Below are 19,258 nucleotides of genomic sequence, written 5' to 3'. Positions count from 1 at the left end.
TTTTCCTTTCCTTTTTTTTTTTTTAAAGATTTTATTTATTTATTTGACAGAGAGGGAGATCACAAGTAGGCAGAGGCAGGCAGAGAGAGAGGGGAAACAGGCTCCCTGCTGAGCAGAGAGCCCGATGCGGGGCTCGATAACAGGACCCCAAGATCATGACCTGAACCGAAGGCAGAGGCTTTAACCCACTGAGCCACCCAGGCACTCCTTCCTTTCCTTTTTAAATTTTTTTTTATAGTAGTTCAGAGGCCTTTCCTAAAGATTATCTCAAGGTCTTTCCACAGAACATTTGTCTCTTTTTTCCTGGCTTATGTTGACAAGCAATTAACATGATTTTTAATCTCTTTTCCTCTAGGGTGGCACTTTTACAATCTCCAATTTAGGAATGTTTGGAATTAAGAACTTCTCTGCTATTATTAACCCACCTCAAGCATGTATTTTGGCAATTGGTTCTTCAGAAGATAGGCTGGTTCCAGCAGATAATGAAAAAGGGTAAGTATCAAAATAAAGAGGGAGTTGTAAGTTCATTTTCATTATATTATACCTGTTTGGTTTTTGGTGGTTGTTGTGGTTTTTGTTTTTACATCATACCTGTGTTTGAGTCTTGGTTTTATAATTATTGGCACAGCCTGTTGGAGGTTCAGGTATAGTGAGGCGTAAGTATAGAATGAAGTTTTCTCAGGGCATCAACCCTTCTTTTACTATATGCAGTTAATCCTATTTGAAATGAGAAGCCTTATGTACTACAGGTCAGGGGGTGAGCATACTTTTTCTTGGAGCACGTTGTAAATATTTTAGGCTTTTTGAGTCATGGTCTCTGTTGCAAATATTGTAGTGAGAAAGCAGACATAAGCAATACATAAATGAATTCCAGAATACCTACATTTGGCGGGATTTGGCCTGTGGGCTGTAGTTTGTCAGCCCGTGTTCCAGATGGCTCTTTGGTGTATAGAACTTAAAGAGTAGGTGGAAAATACTATCACTCGGTTGGAGCTGGCATTTGGGTTGGTTACTGGCTAAAAGCTAGTAATTGCTTTCAGCATACCTAATACTGTTTTTATCTTTTTCTAGATTTGATGTGGCTAGCATGATGTCTGTTACACTCAGTTGTGATCATCGGGTTGTGGATGGAGCAGTTGGAGCCCAGTGGCTTGCTGAGTTTAGAAAGTACCTTGAAAAACCTATCACCATGTTGTTATAATTAACCCAAGAATTTCTAGACTCTCCCAGGTCACAGTGGTTCATTCTTACCATAATATAAATATGTTATTACACAGGTGGTTCTTTTTATTTTAAAGTTAACCAGTTGTTTTTGAGTCTGTCCAGATAAGTTATTTGTAATGGGCATTACTGAATTTTTTAAATGCCAATTACACCCACATATTGTACGTTTAATGAACACCAGATTTTGAACTGTGTATTCCTAGTCAAGGGAACACGTGGCCTGGCCTTTTGGTGATAAGTACTTCCATGGGGAAATGTAGAGCTAGAATTGTGGTTCCCTGTTGAAACAGATACATAAAGGTAATCTGGATGAAACCTTGAGGTTTTGAAATTTAATTGCCTCAAATGTTTTGCTCATTTGAGGGAAAGAGAAGTCAAGGACAAAAGAGAAGCCCATTCTCTTTGGAGAAAGGCTCTGAATTGAACTTGATTTTGGAATTTGACCCCAATTTAAATTTTCTGTTACATGATTCTGGTTTATTATGGATGGGAAGGGTAGAGAACTTCAAGAAAAATTAGGGAAATTTTAAAAGTTAACATTCTGTTAGACTTCTTCAACCAGCTGTCTGTCCTTTGTTTATTTTTCTATGAATCTCAAAATGGTTGTTTTTGCCCCTTGAGATGAAGATATAAATATAAACCAGTACTTGGTATAAAAGAATTTGTGTGGGTATTTATTTAAACAACTTACATGTGTAATTGTGAGAGCAGAATTTAAAATTACCTCCAAATAAAAGAATATGCTTCTAGAATTTAACAGAAAGTAGAAATTATTCCTCAATAATTAACTGTTGGTTACTTGCAAATGAACTTAATTACCAGAATCTGTTACTCAAATGACTTTGGAAATCTGTATCAAGAAACTGTGGAGTAAGTGTACATATGTAAAATATGGTTTCTAGTGAGATATGTGCCAAAGTCCATTTACCACCAAGTCCTGTCTGAAGGGAAGAGCGGGAGAGAGACATTGCTAAGCAGTTGGGAGTGCTGAAAGATTAGAAGCAAAGTGGTCATTTCTACTTGGATAAAGTAAAAAATGTTCAGTGTGTACAAAGAAAGTGTTCTGTGTTTTTCCACTCGGTGTTGTCTCATGTACAATAAGAAAGTCCTAAAATCCTATTGGAAAGAAACAAAATAGGTTGCTTGCTGCCTTATCAGCCTAAATATTTTTTTCCATTTTGTTACAGTTTGCCTTTCTTCTTAGGGGAGGGGGAGTGGAGGAGGTGATATTGTGATATTCAGGATAATAAAAATGAATTTGGCACGTTATCCCAATTCCAGACTTTCTATTGATGTGTTTTTAATAAATTATTTGGAATTGTTTATGATTATTTAAAATAAATCTGACCAGTGTTTCCTTGTATATATGTGGAGCAGTCCCCTGAAATTTAGGTCTTTCAGTGTTGAATCTATTTCTAAATGTTCTTTATTAAATGGTGTAGAAGTGACACTGCATATATTCCAGAATATTTCCCTTACTGTATTATGAAAACAGTACATTAAATTGATTTTTCAGTAATTAGTAATGTTAGCTTGAAGATTGTGAAGAAGGAACAAGCTAATCAAAAGGGACCATCGGTGTGAGCCACACCTGGTTCAAATACATGAAACTTCAAAGATAATTAATTTTTGGCAAATGCTTATGGCTCTGTTGTTCCCTTGAAAGAAAAATAAAAGGTTGTCTTCTAATAAAAATTATTCTGAGTTAAAAATTAATCTGGGGTATAATCCAAATCTGGATTCAGTCTATTTCTCTTACCAGAACTGAAAAAAGTTAAAAGTTTTGGTTAAAATTATTTAAAAATTAAAGTACATGTTTTCAGTGTGTCTTGTCTAATTTTTGATGTGTTGGTAATTATTTTTCACATTAAACTAGAGCCAGAGATAGCTATATACATGTACACTCTTAATAGAAATGCATTTTAAGTGTGTAGAATTAGTGAAAGAGAAGACTGAGTTTAGGTGGATTTAATGTAATACCTGAAGCTTAGGGAGTTAACTGAAGCACTGCATGGTGGAGTGTGCCACACAGCGAGATGAAAGCATAGTCTGGACGTGTTAGATACTTTATACCAAGCCCCAGGTTTATGAGTGAAGTTATGGTATCCCAAGGCATGGTCTGGAAAAGGAGTTAAAGGAGTTAACTGGCCTGAGAGAGCGTATGAATATGTTGCAAGGAGTACTTCTCACCCAGTAATACACAAAGCCTGGAATACATGGGAAAATAATCACTACTGATAATGACCTAAAACCAAGTTTGTAGGGGCACCTGGGTGGCTCAGTCAGTTGAGTGTCTGACTGTTGGTTTTGGCTCAGGTCATGATCTCCAAGTGGTAAGACGGGACCCTGCATAGGGAGTGTTTGCTTCTCCTCTCCTTCTGCCTCTCTTTCCGCTCCCTCTCTCTCTATGTGCACACACACACACACACTCTCTCAAATCTTAAAAAAAACGAAGCTTCTAGAAAAATCTAGTCTCTAAATCAAGGATAATTAATATTCACCTCAATTTCCAGTTTGAAGGAAAAAAAACTTGGTAAGATTCAGATTAAACTACTTCACAGCTATTAATGTTCTTACTGGGCAAAGTTTTACATTTTGGGGGAGAGGGAGGAGAAGTTTTTATGAATATAAAAATCCATTGAAATAAGTAAAATATTTTGGAAAATAAGCATGTAAATTTAAAATTAAGCATGCTAGATTTTGAAACACATTTTATTAATGAGTATACAAACACTAAGCTGCTGGCAAAAGTAACACCCAAATGCCGAGAGTGCCAAAGCAGAGATTGAACCACTTCTGTGTGGTTAGGTATGGGTGTGTGTAGGACAAGTATTGACAGTGATTTTGTAGAAGAGAAAGTAAGGTGAAAGCATTCCAAGTTTTTTTTGATGGAAGAGAATAGAATAGCTGTGTTAACTTTAGGACATCATGTACTTCTAAATATCACATATCAATTCTTTCTATTCTAGATACTAGATTAGTTTCTAAGTTAAAAAGCTTTGAAATTAATAAGGACTTTAAAGACCTTATGTTGAACTAGAAACTATTACAAGGAAGCTGTACCTGTATCTAGGGAAAATGACTAAGGATGTTTAAAGTTTGATGTGAACATCAAAGTTAATACCTTTGTATTGAACAGCCATCTGACAGATGAATGGAAGTTGATAAATACATCGCTTTTGTCTTTTAAAAATTATTTTCATAGGAGAAAGGCACTTGTCCCAAAGTCACATCCTTTTTCTTAGGGTTAGATGTATTTTGCATCTTCTGTACAATAACATCCTGTTACTGTTAACTGCATCATGGTATCCAGTCCACAGACAAGTCTCTCTGTGATATTAAAAGATCTGGGTAACTTGGACTCCTCCCATCAGAACTGTTTTATAGTAGTACAGAGGTTCATAGAAGCATAGGTTTGCATACTACTACATCAGCCCTGTAACTTCATAGCTGGAGGAAACTTTGACTGCTTCAGTTCTTCTTGGTAATAGAAAATTCACACAGTTTGAGACTTATTCCTGATGCAAAAATTTGCTAGAGACAACCAAGTAAACCAGAATTTTCAACCAGTAAACCAAGAATTTTCACAATTTACTTGGAAACAGAATTTTCCCAAATGATAATTTGTTACTTTAAGACCATTAGAAATAGCTTCAAAACAAGTATATCATGGCAATACCATTATAAGAGTGTCTGTCTAGCCAAATTTGAGTTAAAAAAAAAAAAAAAGATAAACGAGAATCCCATTCCATCAAAAAGAATTCTTAGAAAATACTAGTGTTTAAGGTAAACCACTACCTCTTCACCCATTATAAAGGTCCTCTCATTCACATGCCTTTAGCACTGAAAACCCAAAGCAGATGATGCTCTTGACTTACACCAATGGCATTGTGACGATTAATGTAGCTTTCTCTTTGATAAATTTGGCTGTAGTCATTTCAGTATCCACAAATTCTGGAAGATTCAGATGTAATCTGTACTTCTCAGACACCTCAATCAATAAATCATCCTAAGAATAACAAACCAAAGTATTTTAAAAGATGAAAGTAGAAAGTATTTCTATGTGTTACTGGATTATTCCCAGTTATTCACTCCTTTCCTGTAAGAGGAGAATCCCACTGCCCTGTGACTTGAAATGAGCTTGTACAGCTGCTGTTGTAACTCCCTGAGGTTTTGAGAGTTTTTGTTACTGCTGCTCAGTACATCGAAAGTTAACAGAGTGCCATAAATTGGGTGTTGCCATCCTAGATTATGAGGCATTGACTTTGTGGCTGACCAGCAAATAGCGAGGAAAATGTATTGGCAATAGGAAAAATGCTGATCCATGTTTTATAGCAAGAAAGCCCTTAGGAAAACCAGCAGAGTAATTTGAAAGACAAGTAACTATGTCATTAATGCATGGCTTAGCAAAAGAAGTATGAAAATAGAATGTTAGCAACATGCATTGTTTCTATTGGCTACATTTAATAAGCTACTACAAAAAGAGATGAGCTTAGACAAGAATTTCCCAGTTTGCAAGTAGGAATAAAAGAATATACAAAGCCAAGGGGCACCTGGGTGGCTCAGTGGGTTAAAGCCTCTGCCTTTGGCTCAGGTCATGATCTCAGGGTCCTGAGATCGAGCCCCACATCGGGCTATCTGCTCAGCGGGGAGCCTGCTTCCCCCCCCCCCCCCGCCTACCTCTCTGCCTGCTTGTGATCTCTGACTTGTCAAATAAGTATTTTTTAAAAAAACTAAAAAAACTATATATATATATATAGAATTTCTGGACTTTGTATATATATATATATATACAAAGTCCAGAAATTCTAAGACTTCGGGACTGAGAAATGGAACTAATTTTTATTTTAAACCAGTAAAAAGTAAAATTGAGAATTTATTTCTTAGCTCCAAAGACTGATTAAGACAGCCTAGAAGTAAAGACTGAATCACACATCATTATACTCTTTGTTAAAACCTCTAACTGGATTAAGGTGGAGCCCAGTTAATCCTTATGTTTGGCTCAAATGACAGCAATTAAGTAAAAAAAAGACAGGCCATTGAAAAATGGACATGTCTAATAAAGAACTGTGAGGTATGGCACTGATTGGAATCAAAGAAATAAAATGGTACCAGCCTTGACTAAAATATTTAAAATGATCTTTGGACCCCCAACATTCCAAAAGTGTGTAAAAGGGTGAGTAAACTGCTCGGCACATAAGGATGACATATTCTCCAATGTTCTTTTCTGATGTGGCCAGTGTGGGTAAGATAAAGGGAACCACCACCCAGAGAATGAAGCTGAAAGTCATGGAAAACAATGGAACTAGGGGGCTAGGTAATCAAAGAATCTTGGTTCTCTACCCAAGAACACCTCTACCTCCAGGAAAGGGACCCTGACATCTGCTTAATGGGATTTCAGAACTGCTGGGCACCAAGAGCTGCTGTGTGCCTCGGATTTTCTTAATTTCCAAACCGAGACTGTTAATTATGCTTATCCTCTCTCCATTCCACATTGTATGGTGCGTGTGGCTATGGCAGTAGATTACCTGTCTTTGTAGCTCATATGTCTGTGGTTCAAGAGGAAATGAAGATTATAATGGCAAAATCTTGTATTTCAGAGGCTGATACTAGGATTGGAGATGCCTTTCTTGGGGGAAAGAAGCAAATAATTGTGACCTTGAGAGTGGACTGTAGTAGACTGTAGGACTTATGCCAATTTTTTGCTCTTCTTCTGTTAGAGGATTATACATTCTTGCCATTTGAATTCCTGTGACTACCTGTGAGTATATTCTTCCCAGCCCTGTTGATGTAGTATTTGAACTTGTACCTTAAATTTGGCCAATAGAATGTAAGTAAAAGTGATATATACTATGTCTGAGAGGAAGTTTTAAGATCCATTGCATGGCTTGGCTATTTCTGTTTTCTCTCTTCCGTGAGAATTGCGTATCTTACCTGTATCTTGAAATGTGCAAGACTCCTGGAACAGAGCAGGCCTACCTGACATACAACCTGAGCAAATTGCTATAAACCAATGAGATTGTCGAGTTTTTTTTAACTACAGCATAATATAGTGAAAGTTGACAAAGTTTACAGTATTACTTGTTTGACTTACCTCAGAAACACTAAGGTCACAGAGAGATACGGAATTAATACCAGGTAATTCAACTTTTATTTCAATTTCCAGAGGTTTATCATTCTGGTCAGCCACAGTTTTTAATTCATAGGCTGGTTCCTTCATCTCGACCTGGGTCTCTGTACTGGAAATCTCCTCAATCAGACACCTTGCTTTGCTTGAAACTTCACCTTTTGGCAATAAAAGCTGAAAGTGATCTGGATTGTTCACAGTACTACTTATCTCTTCAAGGGTTAGTTCTTATGGAAAAAAAAATGGGGGGAGATGAAATCACAAAATTAATCAACAACATAAAATACTATCAGGCTATGAACTGTAATATATGTGGCATTAGCCAAAATGGCAGCTAAAGCTGAAGCTAATTTGGTTTGGGAATCTTAAAAGAATCTTAAACCTGGGGCACCTGGGTGGCTCAGTAAGGTTAAGCATCTGACTATTGATTTCAGTTCAGGTCATGACCCCTGGATGGTGAAATGGAGCCCCACGTTGGGCTCGGTGCTCAGTGGGGAGTCTGCTTGAGATTGTCCCTCTCTGCTCCTGCCCCCCAATCCTATCCCCTGTGCTCTCTCTCTCTCAAATAAATAAATAAAATCTCTTTTATAAAATAAATAAAACCTTTTAAAAAAAGAATCTTAAACCAAAGAACTTTGTTAAAAAGTTTGCAGGATTTAAAAATCTTTAAGGACATGTTAATATTTCTAATATCTAATCTTTATATTTTTCTATCTTAAGTTTCTAATCTTTTAAAATCAAGATTTTTGGTTTGCAAAATGTACACAGGATGCAAAACAATTTTAAATCAGTTAGGATTTCCATTTACAGTCATTAACTTACCCTTTCTCATTTTCTCTCTTAAATCTGTGGGGTCAGCTTGTCTTCCCATCAGATTTTGTTTCATCCTTTGAATGCTTCCTTTTATTCTAAATTTAGTGATATTGTAAGAGCATGAGAGAGTGAACTGGAATTGTTCCTCAATGCATTTCATGGCCATCCGTATTAATTGATCTTTTTTTACTTGGTCCTTTTCTGCTGCCTGGAGAACATCAGGATTGTAGGCAACATCGATGACTGTATAGACATCTGTGTGTGTAATTCAGAGGATGTGAAATGAAGACAACTTGTTTCACTAATGATATTGTCAGGTAATATAGTAAGTCATAATCCTGGATAAAACTAGAAAGCATAAATTCTATTCCTGTATTTTTGAGAATTAATCACAATGGTGCTAAATACACACATTTCCAATTATGGCATTTCTTGGCATTTTATATGGGTTACTATTAGAAAAAACTAAATAGCATTCAATTCATATAAATAAAGGTATGCTTATTAATTATTAACTACATTACAACCAAATAAAATATTTTACTTGTAATGCCTTTTACCAAGTAAAATCTGGTCATTATTATTCCCAATAAAGTTTTAAAAATGTGCTTTCTCTCCCTTAATTCTGTGTACCTGATGTCTCAGAGATATCTTCTGGTGTGCCAACCCTTAGAGGTACTGGATAAGTGGTTGACTGGGGAGCTGGAATCCTTTTCCACTGACACAGGTTAACAAAAAGTACTTTTTCCTTGGGTTTCTAAAAAGCAAATAATTTTGCATATCTCAAAACCTTGTGTTTTTTTATTTCAATAATATTCTAACGGTAACTCATCACAGAATTTGAAGAGTGAGAATTTTAGGCTCCAAGTAAGCCATTCCATGCATTAAAACTGTGTTTGAAAATTACACTGTTACCTCATTTCCCCCAAGCTACTAAGTTTTCATGAAGATCCCGTTGTTGCTCCCAGAGGAACTGGGAGGAAGGATGGGGCACTGATTTAAGCAGATCTGGGTGAATATGACCCTATTTCACTACTTCCTTACCTCCCAGCCAAGCAAGTTCTCTTTATTTGAAAAAACCTCCAATTCTATGAGTTTCTGTTAAATCATTACATTGCTTTTTTCTTGTTCTAGTAGAAAATGACTTTGAGATCTCCAAAATATATCAAATGTGAATTTCCCATTCTTACTCCTTCATCATCATCTATGTTTCACTCCCCCTTTAGAGTGGCAGTGCCCCTCAAGTTTTCTTAAAGTAGCAATAGCCAAACGTAAGTGATTCTCTGATTATTCCAGGATTCTTTCGCTCAAGGCCTCCCATCCCCGGGTACCAACACTACATACTAGGATCCTGGTTTGTAGACAGAGCTGTGGTTCTGGGGCGGCACAGAGCTGCTTCCCTTCTTTCAGCTGCTGTTCAATAAACTTCTGGTAGCTCTCAGGATTACTTTCAGCGAGATCGTCTAGGAGGTTCCAGAACTGAGTAACTTGACTGAGCAGACCCTTTGAGGAAGACTCCATGATTAAGGTAAATAGGCCTCTTGAGTCTGTGGAAAGACAGGACTTAAGGGGGGGGGGGAAAGTCTGTGTAATTAATGATTCATCTCTTCTTTTCGAGGAGGAGGAACAAACAGGTCAGGAGTTGTTTTGGTGAAGTTAGCACCTGTGTCTAAAACACTGTGGCTCAACCCCACTTTCCTTTACCTTATTCTCTAATTATCTAATCCACCGTCTTAAATTTTCAAGTTGTCCTCCCGGGCAAGTCCTCACCTCTGCCTGGACTCTCACCAGCCCTGAGGGGAGAGTAGTCCGTTAAAGTCGGGATTACCTGGTGACCCATTCTCTCGTTCGGATACCTGGGTATTGGCTGACTAGTGCCAATCCAGTCCTGAAACTGCCAGAACCACAGGAGACTTCTCCTTGCTTCGGAGTTATAGCAAGGATTCTGGAGCCAGAATGCCCAGATCCCAGTCTTAGCTTTGTCATGTACTAGGTGTGGGACCTTGAGCAATGAAGTTATGTATCGGTCTGTTCTTCTCAAAGTGAAGGCGCTAATACCTATCTCGTAGGGTTACTGAGAGAATTAAGTATGCTCATGCAGAGAGGCTGGGACACTTGGTAAACCCTAAGAGAATGATAATATCCGTGTCTACAGATAACCTCCCTCGCTCTCCTCTCCCACTGGAGACGCGTCCCACAGCAGCCACAGAGTGAGGAAAAGACGAGGTCTGGGTTCCCCGAATACGATAGTAGGGTTAAACTAAACGGGAAGCTTAACTAAAGGACAAGATCCCAGAGGTCGGCGAACCCACCTCCTCTCTCGGTTCCTTCACAAACCGCGACGCCTGTTACCAGGGTAACCGGACCGGGTACAACGTCTAATTGGGTCCGGAAAGCTCCAGGAAGAAAGGCTTTTTACATCCAGTTCCGGAATCTCCCCCTCCTGGTGTCGGGCTTGCTTTTCAGCTGAGGCCGACCCACTTCTTTTCCAGGAAGGCGCTTGCCTCCCTTCCGCACCCTTTGATCTCTAGAGGATGCTGGAAACCCTCCCCGTGGGAGTCTCTGGGTCCTGTGGGTGGGAAGAGTTTCTCCGGAGCACGACTTCCGGCCTGAAAGGGAAGCCCGCTCCCTTGTCTCCCAGACCGATTCCTCCCCCCAAATCCCCGCCACGCGAAGCTGCGGCGCACGGTATGGGTGTGTTTGTGTGTGTTTGTATGGGGAGGGCGTTTGGAGGGAAGGTTACCGGGAGCTCCGTGGCCGCTGGGGGGCAGGGATCCCGGTGACAGAGACTGGGGTATTTTCTCCGTCTTCCACTTGGAAGCCTCAACCCGCCCCCCCCCGCCCCCGCACTCCCCTTTCGGGCACTCTGGGTGTCTCTTGGGGCCAGTCGAAGGTTGTACCCGCCCAGACCGTCCCCATCCTTTCGAGAGAGCGAAGCCCAACCCCGGGGTCCGTCCCAGAGGAGCGTGAACGGGGCATGCCCCCCTTAAGCCGGCCGTCCGGATTCCGCGCTGGCGCAGCCTCCGGCCTCGGTCCGAAAAGAGATCTTCCTGTCGGTGCGGGCTGGGGGAAAGGCAGCCGTGGCCTGGGCCACGGGTGAGGGCAGAATAACCGGTGGGAAGGCTGCATTTTCATGAAGGACTCGGGTGAAGCTGCAGAGCTGCCTTTGAGCCCTGACTCCTTGGCTTCCTGGGTCGGAGGAGATCTTGTAATGGAGTGGTTCTTCGTCTCACACTAGCAAGATGCCTGATTTCCTCAGGATCGAGGGGTGAGTGAGCGGTGGGGTGGTTGCACAAAACAGCTGCTAGCTACACACTGAATATCCTTGTCATCTGTTTTTTGGAGGCTTCTGTACAAAATAGAATTCCCCTGAATGGGGATGTTTAGGGCGTCTCTGCATTTGATGTCAAATGTTGACATTTGTGGTCCTGACATTGTCAGATCTAGGTATTTGCTCCATCACAAACTAATTTTGAGATTCGAAAGTTGATTTCTAATCTGGATCTTGTTTGCCTTGGGCTGTCTGGTTTGGGGCAAGTTATGGCTTAAGGGAATTTCATTTACAAAATAGAAATGAAGATATTTGCCTCATATAAAACGTGGGGGTTGTTTTGAAGATTAAATAAAATGGTGCTCTTGAAGGCACTTAATTATGTGCAGTTTGAAAGAATTTGGATGCCCACTGTGTCACTGTGCATTCATCTGCACATTAGGGTAGCCAGGCATTTCCCTCTCTTAATGGTGAAGGGAAAACTACCCCTCAGCACCTCTGACTTCTTGTTCAGTGATCTTTCCTTTACCTCATGCTTCTTTATAACACTGTAATAAAAGATAAGGTAAGAAAGGAAATGATTGTTATTAAATGTTATTTATTGATTCACTTCAGATTGAACAATGTCCCGTGTTCCATTGGGAAAAGTCCTCCTGAGGAATGTCATCCGGCATACAGATGCTCACAATAAGGTAAGAGGTACAATCTAGTTATTCCTCAACATTTATTGGAGTCATACAGTGTGCCATGCATGATTTTGGTAGTTTGGAGATACAAAGATGAATAAAATAGATAATTACAATCAATTTGGTAAGTCCTATAATAGAGACATATATAAGGTGGCTTCCGTGCCCTGAGGAAGGAACAATGAAACCGGCCTTGGGAAATTAGGAAAGGGTTCACAGAATGAGGGGTATTTGAGCTGCTATATTTGAACTAGTTCTTGATGAACAGGTGTAAAACATCATTCTAGACAGAACGTCATGTACTCATATGGCAACAAAGAAGAGCATGAAGCACTTGGGGTGTGGCAAGAAAGCGTGTGCGTCTGGAAAGGAGGGAATGTTGTGTGGGGGGGTGGGTAGTGACAGAAGGTGAGGCTCAGGTGGTAAATTAGAATTGGATTGTGATGCTTGGAGATTAGACTTTTCCTCTAAATAGTAAAGAAGCTATCAAATGTTTTTAAGCAGGATGTGACAAGATTATATTTGTATTGTAGAAAGGTGATTTTTTAGTTGGGTAGGGGAGGAGAGATCGGATAGAATGAAAGAGTAGAGACACCGTTCAGGCAATTGCAGTGCTCCAGGTGAGAGATGATGAGGAGTTCATGTGAGAACAGTGACAGTAGCGATGAAGATGAGGAATTTCAGAGATAAAATCCAAAAGATTTGGTGACTAAACATAAAGGGTTATCATTTGATAATTGCAGCATAGTTGCAGAGTTAATAAGGTGATAAGTGAGTCTCTGCAGGGTTAAAAAGTTCTCCTCTTGCTGCAGAATTCTACATACTTGAGATTCACTGGGTTGCATTGTTGAGCTACTCTAAAGAATCCTGAATGTGTTCCCCAGTTTCCTGATTATAACCCATTCTGTAATATAATAATTAATGCAGAGAGTATTGTCAGTTACTTTTTTTGATATAAAATACTGTTTTTTAGTAATTGTGTATATATATATATTTTTTTTTTCTTTAATCTAGATTCAGGAGGAATCAGATATGTGGAAAATAAGAGAACTGGAGAAACAGATGGAAGATGCTTACCGGGGGACCAAAAGGAAAATGTTACCCAGTAGTTCAAGGTGAAGTTGGAGCTCTAAGAACCAAAATAATTCAGATCCTGTTCAGAACCATCAAGTTTCATTCGAAAGCATTTTAGTATGCTAAAGATAGATGAGTTCAGTTCTGTGAATCTTTAAACCTTCCTTCTTTCATAAATCTAGACCTAAGCATAAAGGTAATGACTATGATACATATGGTTTAACTCTTAGCATTTATTTGCAATGGGGAATTTAAAAATTCTACCTTGAATAACTTTAAAAGTTAAGGATTCTGTGTATTCTGACCTTGTCTGGTGGCTTTTAAGATTCTCTGTTGCTGTCTTATGGTCACTTAGCTATCATTTACTCCTTTCCCCTCTTAGTCTTTGATTCTCAGGCTTTTCTTTACCCCTTCTATTTCCTGTGTTCACCAAGTCACACAGCTTTTAGAGTACCTTTTTAATAATTCAGTGTGAATATGCAAGATAATGCAGGCTTAATTGTCTTGTTTGTGGAGGTATAGGAATATCTGAGTATTGAGAATATTTCTTGGGCTTCATATGCCTGTTTGTGTAGAGCTGTGTGTATGAAAAATGACTGTAGTAATAATGCTGATTTCTAAAGTCACCCAGGGGAGCAGTTAATAGATATGTAGAGTGAGTGAATGTGCCTGTGTAGTACTCAGGCTTTGGAGTGCGGTTGACTATATATGTGAAGGGCTTTAGACAAGAAAGTATTCAGGGTATCCAAGGTAAAGAAGGCAGAGTCTCAGTATAAAAATAAATATCTTTGCAGTCGTTTTCTTGCTGAAGATGGTCCTTTGAGGATTTAGATGTAAAGTTAGCGCAGATGATAATTTGTCTTCTATTGGTTGTTCAATTCCAAGCCACATTTTCAGGGACAAAATATTGTTTTTATTTTATTTTAATTTATTTATTTTTAAAGATTTTATTTATTTATTTGACAGAGAGAGAGAGACAGCAAGGGAGGGAACACAAACTGGGGAGTGGGAAAGGGAGAAGCAGGCTTCCCGCAGAGCAGGGAGCCCGATGCGGGGCTTGATCCCCAGGACCCTGAGATCATGACTTGAGCCAAAGATAGACACTTAATGACTGAGCTGCCCAGGTATCCCCAAAATGTTGTTTTTAGAGTGAATTATTGATATCTGTCATGGTCTAATAAATCTTTAAAACATAATCTCTTAAGGGGCAAGGATTCTGATTGTCTCATCCCTTGCAGCTAGAATGGTGTCCAGCATGTAGGAGGCCTTTAAACATTTTTGATAATTGATTAGCTTGCTTAGTGACTTGTTAGTGGACCTTGTAAGCACAGGGTTGTTCTCAACTATTTTTCTACCCTAGCCTACTCATGGGTTAGGCCTTGCTCCTACTATTACTATGACCTCACTATAGCAAGTTGCTGGTTTTTAAGGAAGGGAATATATTTCTAGGGTAGTTTGAAATGTCCCCACCTGTGATTATGCTCTACTTCCCTCTTTCCGTGTCCTCCTACTTGAGAATTAGTAAGTGAGCTATAGCATTGCCACAGTCCGTAAGTCATTTTGTCTTTCTTCTGCAATAGGTTGGGTAGTGATGGTCAAGTTTTCACTGGACAACTATACAGACGTATAGCAAGGAACAGATCATGTCTTTTTACATTTTCTTTTAACACTGAATCAGTGATTTTGTTTTCCTCTTAGCTTGTTCAGTGGGTTTTGTGCATGACATCCGTAAAGGAACCTCACGGATTGCTTCTAAATATAAAAGTTCTTCTGTTTTTCCTTTTAGCCGGATGCGTAGTGATGGTTTTGATGAAGAAAGTCAAAGAGACTATTGGAGGCCAAAGAATGAAATTTCTGGGGCACTGGAAGATGATTTTCTGAAGGCTAAATCCTGGAATAAGAAGTTATATGATTATGAAGCTAATATGCCAGACAGGTTTGTGACAGAATTCATGTGACCATTAATAATATTTGGTCTGAGAATGTGTACTTTTAAAAATTAATTATCTGTACAAAAACTTGCATATAAATGTTCATAACATAATTATCATTATGGCCAGAAAGTAGAAATCCAAGTGTCTATCAGCTGATGAATGGATAAACAAAATGTGGTAAAGTAGTCCCCCCTTATCCATGGGGGATATATTCCAGGACCCCCAGTGGTTGCCTAAATCTGTGAATAGTACTGAATACTGTGTTTCTTCTGTACATATATAACCTATAATAAAGTTTGATTTCTAAATTGGGAACACTAAGAGAGTGACATTAACTAGATTTTTTTTATAAAATAAAATAAAATCTGTGTGAATGTCCTATCTCAAATATTTTATTTGTACTGTACTCTTGTGAGGATGTGAGATGCTAAAATGCCTACATGATGAAATGAAGTGAGGTGAATGAGGTAGGCGTTTTGATGTAGCATTAGGCTACTCCTGGCCTCTGACAGTGTGGCAGGAGGAGGGTGATCTGCTTCTAGAAAGCAAAACTGTGGATAAGGGAGTCGGGGGGAACTAATGGAATGTTATTTGATGAAAAAGGAATAAAGTACTGGTAAGTGCTGCCACATGGGTGAGCTTTGGAAATAGGTGAAAAAAGCCAGACACAAAGCACCACTTATTATGATTCTATTTATATGATATGTCCAGAATAGGCAAATCCATAGAGACAGAAATTAGATTCGTGGTTGCCATGGGCTACAGGAGAGGGAGGAATGGAGAGTGACTGCTAAGGAATGGAGTTCCTTTTTGGGTGATGAAAATGTTCTGAAATTAGTGGTGATGGTTGCACAACTCTGTGTACTGAAAGCAACTTAATTGTACAGTTTAAAATGGTGAATTTCATGGTATTGGAATTATACCTCAATAAAATTGCTATATAAAAAAAATTATCCCATTGTAGACAGCATAGTTACGAGTCAGTTTTGGAGAGGTACTTCACAGGTAAAGTGCAGAGTAGAAGAGTTCCTTAGTGTTTCTTAAGAATGGCAAGTCTCTTACAAATGGACAAAAGAATGCTTTGTGTCTGAAATGATAACATGCAGTACAGAAAATGTAGCCAACTAAGTTACTAAGCTTGAAGGTGGGGTTGGCTCTGCCTTATCTTTATTTTCTTTGCTTTGTGTGCATGTCTGTGTCTGCATGTACTAAGTCTAATTTTCTTTAAATTTTCAAAAATATATGCATTGCTTTAGTAATACATGTAATATGTCATCTTACAGATGGGGTCACAGTGGTTATAAAGAGTTATACCCTGAAGAATTTGAAACAGACAGGTAAGGCAAATAGGCTTACTGAAAAAAAGAAAAAAAAGAAGCTATAAGATTAATTTCAAGTCTGAACTATAAATTGGGTTCCTAATTTTACAAACGAGATAACATTTGCCATTAAAAATGTAACTAGAAACACAATAGGCAATTTATTTGGGAGATAATTGGTATTTTGCCTTTTCCTAATTGATGTTCTGCACTTATATATAGCATTTAGGTTTTTAATAGTATTCTATACAGTAACTCAGTTTGGCAGATTAGAATTCTTGTCTTCATTTAACAAGATGAGGAAACAAAACTCTGAGAGTGATAAAAGTCTCGTAGTAACCCTATGTCAGAGCTTTTAGTTAAAATTCAGATGTTAACCCCAACTTTTTTTCTTAAGATTTGTTTATGTATTTGAGAGAGAGCATGAGCAGGGGGAGGGGCAGCGGTAGAAGCTGACTTCCTGCTGAGCGGGAGCCTGACGTGTGGCTCAGAACCCCCAGATCATGACCTGAGCTGAAGGCAGATGCGTAACTGACTGAGCCACTCAGGTGCCCCTAACCCCTTCTTTCTATCTAGAATGCAGAATACTAAAATATAAATACACTTTTAATTTTCTGTAGTAAAGCAGTTTCTCTTTTTTATTAGTAGTGATCAGCAAGATATCACCAATGGAAAAAAAACATCTCCCCAAGTAAAACCATCTACCCACGAGTCTCACAAACACAAGAAGTCAAAAAAATCTCACAAAAAAAAGCAGAAGAAAAAGTCACACAAAAAACAGAAGAAAAGCAAAAAAGAAGCCACAGATATAACAGCAGATTCCTCAAGTGAGTTCTCCGAAGAAACCGGGGCTTCTAGTACCAGGAAAAGGAAACAACCGCATAAGCGCAAGAAAAAATCCAGGAAAAAGTCTCTCAAAAAATCTGCTTTATTCTTGGATGCAGAAAGTGACACTTCCCAGTCGGATGATTCTGCATCCAGCAGTTCTGAGGAAGGTGAGGAAAGAGATACTAAGAAAACCAAAAGAAAAAAGAGAGAGAAAGAAGTCCATATCCCTATAGTTAACAATGAAATACAGGAGAGGACAAACAAACGCACAAATTGGAAAGTGGCTACAGATGAACGGTCTGCAGAGAGTTCAGAGGATGACTAAATGAGGAGGAGAGAGCTATTTCCCATCTGACTGGTTACTTAACAGCTCTTCCACCTTGGGTTTTGCCAGTGACTCTCTTACCCAGCACAGGGACCCTGATGTCAGAGCTATCCTGTGCCATCTATCTACGTTCTGACAGACTTCTTGTCTTCTGTTTTGGCCTGTTAAACTTGATCCTCTTATTGTTAATAGGGAATCTGGTATTTTGTTATGAAGTTTTCTTGAAGAGATTATTTTTTGCAATTAATCACATTTAGGGTAGAGTGCATATACAACAAATTAAAGGACCCAGAAAGCTGAATCCCAATAACGACCTGGGTATACCAGTTGGGATGCTGAATTTGGGGAAAGCAAGGGCTGGGATCAAGAAGTGGATGGGAATTGGTGCTGTGTAGAATGTTGGAACATCGTGTTCTCTGTTTATATAGCAGGTGCCACAACTTTTATTGTCTTCAGCCTTGGTGCTTTGATCTTTCTGTATTTTGGCCTCATAGATGTGGTCTTTTATTTAATGAGAAAATGAGTATAAGAGCAAAACATTTTTCCTTTATGATTACATCCCTAGGCAGCTGTTTATGAGACTAGGGTTTTCCATCAAATTTCCCTGCTGGACAGGGTCCGTGGCTACATTCAGTATACCCCTAAACATGGTTATTGGTTTAGTAAATGGTTTTCTATTTCCATTGCTGTATATTGCCTAAATGGATTTGTGTTCAAAATTATTTCTTCAGTTGCTTTGGGTAAGTCCTCAACCAAATGGGATAAAATTAGGAATTAGTCATGCTGTCTAGTGGTGCTCTGAACAGGATTCAGGGTAGCAACTGCCATTTAAATATTATCTTCCTTGTTCATTTCTAAATCTATTAATGAACTTTAGATTTTCCCTGAAACTAGGTTGAATCAGTTCCAAAATAAAACAGGCTTCTCAGGGATGTACCCACTTCTTCCCAGTCTGCCTTCCAATTAAAGCATCAAGCAGAGACCATATTATTTCCCTTTGCTATATACTGTGATCCCTACTGTTAATTCTTAAGAAACTAAAATAGCACTGAGAAAAGGCTGGCAGAACACAAGTGAATATTTTCATTATGACAGAGTATCAAGTGACATACTGCTTTTCCTGGTTGTCATTTCATGGGCTGAGTAGAATGCTTAAAAACTCAAGACTTTTGGTCTTGGTTCTGCCTCTAATTAGTTAAGAGGTCTGGAAAAGGTAAGTTAACCTCCCTGGCCTTACTTTCCCCATGTATAATACAGAAATACTTCATGGTAGCATGACAGTGTAAGACACCAGCAATAGAATATAACTGTAACAACATTCCATGAGGTGGTAATATTTTACAGTTCTAACTACTAAATTTGTTCTCTTTACAGAACAGATGTCTAATAAAATATTTGGTCATAAAATACATGGTTGGCTAGAGGTTCCCTATCCCTTGATTATATGCAGGTGCTACCTTTGGGGATATTTACTTGAAATATTAATACTTTGGTACTCAATTGTCAATGTTCCATGGTGTATATTTTTACCTTTGGGATTAGTAGGGGCCCTAGGTGGGGAAAACAGTCTGTAATTACTACCTCTTAACCTAAAGACAAATTACTTTGTTCCTGGAATAGGTGAAATCTTTGTTGGAAGGAGTTTGCAGCATTTTTT

The 19,258-nt window shown here is 38.8% G+C and overlaps 3 protein-coding genes across 9 annotated transcripts in view; 2 read left to right on the top strand and 1 right to left on the bottom strand.

The window, feature by feature from the left end:
* The window catches only part of DLAT (dihydrolipoamide S-acetyltransferase), a 32,951-nt gene extending 29,892 nt beyond the window's left edge, over positions 1-3,059 (top strand). The window contains exons 13-14 of the mRNA XM_080814922.1: positions 356-492; positions 1,072-3,059. Of these exons, the coding sequence (XP_080671048.1) occupies positions 356-492; positions 1,072-1,201 (267 nt within the window). The 3' untranslated portion in view covers positions 1,202-3,059. The remainder of the gene's footprint in view (positions 1-355; positions 493-1,071) is intronic.
* An 860-nt stretch (positions 3,060-3,919) lies between these two features.
* PIH1D2 (PIH1 domain containing 2) lies at positions 3,920-10,693 on the bottom strand. 2 transcript variants are annotated; one of them, XM_080814923.1, is made up of 6 exons: positions 10,477-10,693; positions 9,509-9,727; positions 8,798-8,921; positions 8,174-8,419; positions 7,319-7,578; positions 3,920-5,233 (listed from the first exon to the last, which is right to left on the bottom strand). In XM_080814923.1, the coding sequence occupies exons 2-6, from the start codon at positions 9,683-9,685 to the stop codon at positions 5,099-5,101; spliced, it is 942 nt and encodes a 313-aa protein (XP_080671049.1). In that variant the 5' UTR covers positions 9,686-9,727; positions 10,477-10,693; the 3' UTR covers positions 3,920-5,098. The 2 variants fall into 2 exon arrangements, with proteins under 2 accessions (XP_080671049.1, XP_080671050.1); XM_080814924.1 differs by having other exon boundaries at positions 9,509-9,711; positions 10,477-10,511.
* NKAPD1 (NKAP domain containing 1) lies at positions 10,610-19,004 on the top strand. Of its 6 annotated transcripts, none has more exons than XM_080814930.1 (7): positions 10,610-10,852; positions 11,403-11,432; positions 12,051-12,127; positions 13,136-13,236; positions 14,982-15,131; positions 16,413-16,466; positions 17,097-19,004. In XM_080814930.1, exons 3-7 carry the CDS (start codon positions 12,059-12,061, stop codon positions 17,599-17,601), a joined length of 879 nt encoding a protein of 292 aa, XP_080671056.1. In that variant the 5' UTR covers positions 10,610-10,852; positions 11,403-11,432; positions 12,051-12,058; the 3' UTR covers positions 17,602-19,004. The 6 variants fall into 6 exon arrangements, with proteins under 6 accessions (XP_080671056.1, XP_080671055.1, XP_080671053.1 ...); XM_080814927.1 differs by having other exon boundaries at positions 10,746-10,852; positions 17,094-19,004; XM_080814929.1 differs by lacking the exon at positions 11,403-11,432.
* Positions 19,005-19,258: the final 254 nt, after the last annotated feature.

The sequence above is a fragment of the Martes martes genome (assembly GCF_963455335.1).
Source record: "Martes martes genome assembly, chromosome: 10".
Classification (NCBI taxonomy): domain Eukaryota; kingdom Metazoa; phylum Chordata; class Mammalia; order Carnivora; family Mustelidae; genus Martes; species Martes martes.
This window is presented reverse-complemented; position numbering and strand designations above follow the sequence as displayed.